At 39.6% G+C, this 9505-nt stretch overlaps 1 protein-coding gene across 1 annotated transcript in view; it reads left to right on the top strand.

The window, feature by feature from the left end:
• Smarcc1 (SWI/SNF related, matrix associated, actin dependent regulator of chromatin subfamily c member 1) overlaps positions 1 to 9505 on the top strand; it is a 106200-nt gene that overhangs the window by 9850 nt on the left and 86845 nt on the right. The window contains exons 4-5 of the mRNA XM_005348198.2: positions 5038 to 5119; positions 7093 to 7185. Of these exons, the coding sequence (XP_005348255.1) occupies positions 5038 to 5119; positions 7093 to 7185 (175 nt within the window). The remainder of the gene's footprint in view (positions 1 to 5037; positions 5120 to 7092; positions 7186 to 9505) is intronic.

The raw sequence follows: 9505 nt of genomic DNA on the forward strand, positions 1-9505 counted from the left end.
TGTCTGGCCCATTATATCTAGCCTCTTCTTGGCTAACTGTCACATCTTGATTAATCCATTTTTAATAATCTGTGTAGCACCATGAAGTGGTGGCTTACCCGGAAGGATTCTAGCCTTCGTCCCTCTCGGGTCTGAGGGTCGGAGAATCATGGTGACTGTCTCACTTCCCTTCTTCCCAGCACTCTGTTCTGTCTACTCCACCTATCTAAGCTGTTGTCCTTAGGTTAGAAAGGCCAAGGCAGTTTCTTTATTAACCAATGAAATTAACACATGGACAGAAGACCCTCCTTTATCACTAGGTCACTTTTATGGTATAATTTCTGGTTTCGTTAGATGATTCCCCTTCCCACCTGTTTACCCCTGTATGTAATAACCCATTTGGACTATTGTCAACAGGACTGCAGTAGAAATGAGTGCAGCTATTACACTGACATATGTCACTGCATATACCCAGGAATGACATGTCTATCTGTGTTTTATGGTTTGGGTAATTTTAAGTTTTCGAGAAGCCATACAAAAAATTTTGCTTGTTGGTTTTGTCTTTCTTCTTTTTTTTTTTTCTTGTTTGGTCAGTCTGATATAAGCTAGAGTTATCTGAGAGGAAGGAACCTTAATTGAGGAAATACCCCTATTTAATTGGCCTATAGCAAGCCTGTAGGACATTTCCTTTATTCATCCCTTGGCAGGTGATCTAGGGATGACAAAGGATAAGAAAGCAAGCTGAGCAAGCCACAAGAAATAAGCTATCGCCTGCACTCCTCTGTTATCTCTGTTACCGTTCTTCTTGTCTTTGCTTCTGATTTTGGACTGTTACCCCTTGAACCAAATAAAACTAAAACATACACTGTTTAAATTGCTGAGCTCACTTGTTTCTCACTCTCTTCTCTCTCTTTTCCTTTTCACTACTTGGAACTTTACCAAGAGTTTTGAGCATACTTGCCAAGTGCTTTACATCTAAGCCCATTCTGCTTAAATTTTTTTTCCTAAAAATTCTTGTTTATTGATTTTATTTGTTTGTTTTTTGAGATAGGGTTTCTCTGTTTCTCAGCCCCGTCTGTCCTGGAACTTTTCTGTAGACCAGACAGACTTAGGACTTGGAGAACTTGCCTGCCCTTCCTTCTCTTGTGAACCAGTATACCTGACTTAAAAAAGTTTTTAAACACAGTCTCACTATGTTGCTAGACAGACAGACATAGTTTCACTAAGTTGCTAGACAGACAGATGGGCAGACCTTGAGTTTATATCACGATGCCTCTGTCTTCTTGAGAAGTCAGGATGTAGTCCTGAGCCACTAGGTTTAGCCTTATTAACATTTCTTCCAACGAATTAAGAGTTCTGTTTCTCCATTATCCTACTATTATCATTATTTATTATTTTCTTTTACAGTCTTTGTAACTAAGATGATGTAGTTTGATTCTGTTGCTCTGTGTCTTGGTTACTGTTAGTTACTGTGAAGAGACTATGACCAAGGCAACCATTACTTTTTTATTCATTTTTTAAAAAGATTCATTCATTCATTTATTTGTTTATTGTGTATACAGTATTTTGTCTGCATGTATGCCTGCAGGCCAGAAGAGGGCAGATGATGGCCCTGGTCACGGGGTTGCGCACCACGATGATGAGCTTGGTGTCCTTGGACATGGCCGAGATGCACGCTGGTGCTTCCCGGGTCACGAAGTAGCTGGGCGTCTTCTCCATGGTGATCTGTCCCTCCAGTGTTCTGAGCTACGTGGTTGCTGGCATTGAACTCAGTACCTCTGAATAGTAGCTAGGGCTCTTAACCGCTGAGCCATCTCTCCAGCTCCCAAGGCAACCATTATAAAGTTTTTAATCTCGGGACTTGTATGATTATTATGGTGGGAAGCTAGAGCAGTAGCTGTGATCTTTTCATCCTGATCCTCAAGCAACTGGCAGACAATGAGGCGGTATAGGCTTTTGAGAGCTCAAAGCCTGCTCCTAGTGACACCCTCTTCACCAAGGTCTACTTCCTAATCCTCCGAAATATTTGATTGAGGACAAGAATTCCCATTCAACCACTGCACTGATTAAATACTCTGACTAGAATGGGTTTGAAAAGGTTTATTTGGCCTACACTTCCAAGTCACAGTCCATTACTGAAGGTATTTAGCACAGGAACTCATGCAGCCCCCCCCTCCCCCCCCCATCAATCTAAAAATTTCTCACAGTCATGGGCACAGGCTAATCTCTCAATTGAGATTTTTCTCAAATGACTCTAAGTTTTCAGTTGACAACTGATGCTACTTAGGATAGAAGAGATTTTGAATTGCATTTCCTTGATGGATCGGGATGTCAAACTTTACACGTTGGCCATTTGTATACCATTTACGTTTGGGTTTTCTTCATTTTAAAACCAGACTGTTATTTGAGTTCTTTGTAATAGATTCTGAAAAGTAACCTCTTGTTAATGTGCATTTTAAAAAGTGTTCAAAGATGGGTGTTTGGTACGAGTTTATAATCTCAGCATTAGGAAGGTGAGGCAGGAGGATCAGGAGTTAAGGATCCTCAGCCTCATGGTGACTTTTGAGACCAGTTTGAAACACATGAAATTTGTCTCTAGAAAAATAGTTCTCTAAGCCGGGCAGTGGTGGTGCACGTCTTTAATCCCAGCACTTGGGAGGGAGAGGCAGGTGGATCTCTGTGAATTCGAGACCAGCCTGGTCTACAAGAGCTAGTTCCAGGACAGGTTCCAAAACCACAGAGAAACCCTGTCTCGAAAAACAAAAACAAAAAAAAAAAAAAGAAGTTCTCTAGATTACCCTCAAGTTTCTATGAGGAATGGTGGCCTGAGGATTGCCTCTCTAGCACTAAGAGAGTTGTGAAGAATGTATGTGTTAAATGGCATAATTAAATACTTTCTCAATTAACATCGGCTTCAAAGTGCAATCTAACAAGGATTCAAACTAACTGTCTAATTCTTAAATTTGTACCTGTAGTTGATTTTGTTATGTTTTTTTCGAGACAGGGTTTCTCTGTAGCTTTTGGAGCATGTCCTGGAACTAGCTTTTGTAGACCAGGCTGGCCTACAAAAAAATTCACAGAGATCTGCCTGCCTCTGCCTCCCAAGTGCTGGGATTAAAGGCCTGTGCTACCATTGTACCTGTACCACTGTAAGCTGTTCCTGTAGTTGAAAGTGACTTTCAGTGGCTTAGGTATGATAGACCCATCTCTCTTAGTGTGTGAATACCTGTTTCCACACTTTATTTCCTGACGTTAAACCCTTTGGTGATGGGTTTTTAAAGTTCATAGTTTATCGTTATCATAAAAGTTTTTTTACTGAATTTTGATCTCGCCACTCACCTACTCAGTAAGTTTGTGTTATCTCTTATAAAGACTGACTATAGAAGTCTGTTTTTAGGGTAACTGATTCATGGGCTCAGGATGTTGTCTGTGAGGACTCTTCCATTGTTGAGTCCTGCATTTACTTTTCCCTGTGTGCTGGAGATGCATATGTGACCATGTTTTGGAATTTGCTAGTACACTTTAGAATATATTTAACATGGTTGATCGATACATAAAATTTTTATTTTTTATGTATATGTGCTTAATTTTTTTATATTTATTTATTTATTATGTATATAATATTCTGTCTGTGTATGCCTGCAGGCCAGAAGAGGGCACCAGACCTCATTACAGATGGTTATGAGCCACCATGTGGCTGCTGGGAATTGAACTCGGGATCTCTAGAAGAGCAGCCAGTGCTCTTAACCTCTGAGCCATCTCTCCAGCCCCCTGTGTTTAATTTTTGGTTATGTATGTGTTTGTGTATGTCTAGGTGTGTGGTATATGTGAGTGTAGGTGTCAGTGGAGGCCTGAAGAAGGCACCAAATCCTTTGGAGCTGGATTTAGAGGCAGTTGTGAACCCCCTGATGTGGGTGCTTAGCCAGGGCTGAGAGTTTGGCATAGCTTTCATCTTCATTTGCAGAGTTGTGAACAGTTTCTCTGACTTGCACACGTGTATGACACCCGTTTGTGTTTGTTGTACTTTCTGTCTTATAATTAAAATTCCGTCCCCCTTTTTTTGTGAGTTTTTTTTTTGTTGTTGTTGTTTGTTTGTTTTTTGTAGTACTGCCTGTTCTGAAACTCAGTGTGTAAACTAGATTGGCCTGGAACTCACAGGGATTCACTTGCCTCTGCCTCCTGGTTGCTGGGATTAAAGGCGTGCGCCGCCTTGCTTGGCAGCACAATAACTAAACATTTTTATTTCTGTCTGTGTGTATGGGCATGTGCACCACCCATGTAGAGGTCAGTTTTCCTACTACGTGGGTACTGGGGATGACTTTAAGTTTGTTAGCCTTGTCATCTGCTGCAGAAATGTCATGCCAGCCTTGAACAAAGTCACTTTTAAGCATATACAGTATAAGTAAACTTCCTTTATCCTTGTATCAGATGGTTCCCTTTTCTTAAATCTGAACTGCCGTTATTTTACATTTCTTCCATTGTAGTGTTTGTGGTTGAACCCAACACCTTCTTTATGTTAAGCAAGCATTCTATCACAAGAGCTGTGTCCCCAGCCTGGTGAACATCTTTTTGTATCATGTAATATAGCTTAGACTGAAGGAAAATAGGAATAGCATTGATACTTCATTTTGACTGGCGTATCACTCTTAAAAAATTTCAGTAATTTTTTAAACTTTGTATGTATCTCTGTGTGTGTGTGTGTCTGTGTGTGTGTGTGTGTGTGTGTGTGTGTGTGTGTGTGTGTGTGTGTGTGTGTGTGTGAGTATGAGTGAAGATCTGAGGACAAATTTTGGAGTCCGTTCTCCCACTGTGAGTTCTGTGTTGAAGGCAGGTGCCTTTACTCACTGAGCCATCTTACCAGCCCAAAGTATTATCTATTGTGATGTTGATAGTGTATGTTCTCATAGTACTGAGAGACTATCTTCATATACTTTATACAGTGCTAGCTTAGTTTCCAAGCCTTTCTAATTAATTTGAGTTTAATTCTAAAATGGAGTTTTCTACTTGTCTGTAAGACTGAAGATGGACTTAGTAAAGGCTTTTTTTTTTCTTTGTTAGGCGCAGATTTGATCTTCAGAATCCATCCCGAATGGATCGTAATGTTGAAATGTTCATGAACATTGAAAAAACGTTGGTACAAGTAAGTAGGAGAATTGGGCCTTGTCCCTTCCCCTTCGCCCTCTTCTTTCTCCTTCCTCTTTTTCCTCTTGTTCTTTCCCTTCTATCATGTTTTAGGTAGGGCTTCTCTAGGACCAGACTGGCCTACAGATCCTGCTTCAGTAGCATCCATTCCTAAATTAGGTGCTTGAGTCACTAGCTCAGGTTGAGGTTTTACTTTAAGTTCTAAGATTGTCTTTATTGGATTGCCAAAAGATGAAAGGAATTTTCTGAAATCTTATTGTCTTTTGTGTGTGTGAGAATTAGAGCTGTAATTCATCTGATTGTTTAAAGACAATCAGGTTCTTACTATTTTTCTTTTCATATTTTTGAGACTGTGTCTGTTTAGTCCTGGCTGTTCTAGAACTCACTGTGTAGATCAGGGTGGCCTTGAACTCACAGAGATTCTTCTTCCTGCTTCCCAAGTGCTGGATTAAAGGCCTGTGCCACCATACTCAACTAGTGTCTTGACAGTTTTGGTGAAATAATGTGCTATTTCTATTTATTTTGTTTATTATTCAAGCCAGTTTTCTCATAATGGAGCCCTAGTTGACCTGGACCATAGAGCATAGAGTTTCCGCTGCCTCCGCCTTCTGCGAGCTAGGTTAAAGAAGTGCCTTATGCTGTTGTTTCTCTTTACCACAATGTTGGCTTTATGGAGTCATTTTCTTTTGATATGTTCCATGGTTGTATAATAAATGGCTACTTTCCTCTCAGCTAGATTATAATTTGGATGCAAAGATGCTTTATTTTCTATTTCCATTTTCTCTTTTTATTTTTTGGTTTTATGGTGCTGAGGATGGAACCCAGGGCCATGGACTAGGCGAGCACTGTACCATTGATAGATATTTTCACCCCATGGATTTTTTTTTTTCGAGACAGGGTTTCTTCATAGCTTTTGGTTCCTGTCCTGGAACTAGCTCTAGCAAACCAGGCTGGCCTCGAACTCACAGAGATCCGCCTGCCTCTGCCTCCCGAGTGCTGGGATTAAAGGCGTGCGCCATCACCGCCCTGCTTGCTATTTTTATATATTATATATTAAACCAACTTCTAATTACTTGTCATTTTACCCCTCGATTAACACCTTTCAACTCTCATCAGAAAAGCTTCTATTTGCAATAGATCGTGATTAATAGAGAAACCAACAACCAGTCATGGCGAAGAGAATAGGCCCGGCTTTTCTTTTTCTTTTTCTTTTTTTGAGACAGTTTTTCTGGGCTAGAGCAGTGCCTCAAGTGCTCTTCCAGAGGACCCAAGTTTATTTGTTTGTATGTATGTATGTATGTATGTATGTATGTATGTATGTATGTATTGTGGTGGTTGGGGTTGAGACAGGGTCTCATCATGTAGCTCTGGTGTCCTGGATCTCACTGTGTAGACCAGTGCTAGGAGTGGAGGCCCAGTGCTTCTGACCTTGAAATTGGTTCATTTCAAGTGATTGTCAGAAGTAGTTGTTTAGCTGCAGAAGGGTTTTGGGGATGATTTTAAGTAGCCTCCTAAGCCATCTTGGTTTTATTTTGAGATAAGACTATCATATTGTGTATCAAAAAATGTCTTCCAAGATGGGCATGGTGGACACGCCTTTAATCACAATACATGGGAAGCAGAGGCAGGCAGATAAGAGTTTCAGGATAGCCAGGGCTACATAAACCCTGTCTCAACCAAAAACCAAAAACCTATCTTAAGAAATGAAGATTTGAAAATCAAGTTCAGCCATTAAGATAATGTGTAGTCAGGGATCTGTGAGATAGCTTAGCGGGCAGCACTTGCTGCCAATACTGGGGACCTGAGTTCAGTCCCTAGTCCCCACATATTTGTCTGATGATTTCATGTGTGCCATTGGTAAGCAATTTTCACATATATTTAAAAAAAAATAAAATGTAAGGATGATGAATAGTCAGTGTACATACCATTTCAGAACTGTTTGAATTTCAGTCTGTCTTTTTGTTTTCTCAGAACAATTGTCTGACTAGACCCAACATCTACCTCATTCCAGACATTGATTTGAAGTTGGCTAATAAATTGAAAGATATCATCAAACGGCACCAGGTAATAACCGTGATCACTTCAGTGCAGGGTAGTTAACTTTTTAATGCCAAAATTTGTACTTTGTGTGTGTCTGCTTTAAAGGAAAGGTTTGTCTGAGTTTCTGCATCCACTGTAGGAGCTCAGTAGTCAGTGGGATAAGTTATGATCGTCTTAGGTGATTACTTGCGTACTTCAGTGACCCATATAATCTCTAACTCAGAACCTGCAAGGTCACAAAAGAGAGTTGGTAGCAAGATTATTGCTTGCAGGAGGTGAAATGTACTTTAGCTCCCCCCTCCCCCCCCGCCCAGCGAAATGATAAATACATTATATGTCCTCTTTGTAAAACAAGTAGAAAAATTGAGGTTTCCAGGATCGCTTGATGGCGCAAGTATGCTTGAATGCATAGAGTGCATGCCGCTGTATATTGGAGGCTACTTGAGTGTGGGGCTTCAAGACCAACTGAGGCAGTATAGCAAGATTGTCCACTGCTGCTGGTGTTTTCATCATCTTACTTCATTTTAGGCTGTTTTTTTTTTTTCCTTTTTTCTTTTTCCTGTAATGCTAGTTTTTTTTACCACAGTGAAACCTGTGATAGCCAAGAATATCTAGGTACAAAATAATTTTCTGTAAAACATTTCTGTGATAGTATTTTACTGAGATCTAGAATTGGTTAAGAAGCCTCATGAAATACCTTCTTTTTTCAGCTGCAAATATTAATATAACATTTGAAATATGTCTTATATTTTAGTAAAATATTTGCAATCCATAAAAGCAAATAGTTTGTTTTAGTTTATGCATAAAGTTTCCTCTATATAATTACAAATGTTGTTGTCTTTCCCATACATGTAACATGCTTTCCAAAGATACAAATAGTCTTAACTCAGTGTAGTGTATAAATAGTACAGCTTGTTGTTGGGTGGGGTGGTGAGTTCCTTCCTTGTAGAACAAACGTTACTGCTTTCAACAGATCTAAGCCTTTCTCTTTTGGGTGTCTATTTATTATGTTATAGTCAAGTGCAACTTAGCTTCATGTGCTTGTTAAGGGCAGAAATAGAATAATCTGTTCTTGCCTTTAAGCTGAAGTTAAGAATTATTTTTACAAATTTTACTGGAGGTAATACTTACTTATTTTCAATGTTTATTGTGACTAGTTTATTCATTAACAAATAAGAACACAATTGAGAGAAATAGTAGCATTTCTAGCTGGTTTCATAAAGTCTTCTAGTGCTGCTGGAGTTCAAAACCAGGGAGGGCTTCATATGTTCTCGTCTCTTATATTGCAGTATTATCTAGCTCCAGACCTGGTTTTATAGAATTGCAGAGAATCCATCTCAGGAGTCACCAATAATAGTATTGTCATTGAACACTAATCACAACTTCACTGGGACATTTTAAATGAGTTAATGACTCACATGGAATCTATCTTATTTATTTATTTATTTATTTATTTATTTATTTATTTATTTATTTATTTATTTGAGTCAGGTTCTTACTGTGTAGCTCTTTCTGGTTTGTAGATGAGGTTGGCCTTAAACTCACTGATATCTGCCTGCCTCTGCTTCTTGAGTACTGCAATAAAAGACATATGCCATTGAGACAGGCTTACTTATTATTTATTTAAAATGTATGCATGTGAGAGCACCTGTTGAGGTCAGAGGGCATCAGATTTCATGGAACTGCTAGCTGGGAACCAAGGTCCATTGTAAAAGTAGAGGGCACCCTTAACCTCTGAACCATCTGTCAAGCCCCAAAATTTTCTAATTTTTTCTTTCCTTTTTGTTTTTTTATTTGTTTGGTGTTTTTTGTGTTTGTTTTTTGAGACAGGGTTTATCTGTATAATAGCCCTGGATGTCACTCTGTAGATCAGTCTGAGTTCCAACAAAAGTCTTGAGAGAGAGCCATTGTTTATTACGCCTTTTCATGCTGGAGAGATGTCTCAGTGGTTAAGAGCACTTGTTCTTGTAAAGAATCTTTAATCCCAGCACTCGGGAGGCAGAGGCAGGCAGATCTCTGAGTTTGAGGCCAGCCTGGTCTATAAGAGCTAGTTCCAGGACAGGCACCAAAGCTACAGAGAAACCTGTCTCAAAAAGCTAAAAAATAAAATAATAATAAAAAACAACCTAGATTCAGTTTTCTGCAACTGCACAGTAGCTCACAACTGAAGTTCTCTTCTGACTTCTGTGGGTACCATGCACACACCATTGAAAGATAAATACAGGCAAAACATTCATACACATAAGTTGGGCGGTGGTGGCTCATGCCTTTAATCCCAGCACTCGGGAGGCAGAGGCAGGCGGATCTCTGTGAGTTCGAGGCCAGCCTGGTCTACAAGAGCTAG

Source organism: Microtus ochrogaster, chromosome 5 (genome assembly GCF_000317375.1).
Source record: "Microtus ochrogaster isolate Prairie Vole_2 chromosome 5, MicOch1.0, whole genome shotgun sequence".
Taxonomy (NCBI): Eukaryota; Metazoa; Chordata; class Mammalia; order Rodentia; family Cricetidae; genus Microtus; species Microtus ochrogaster.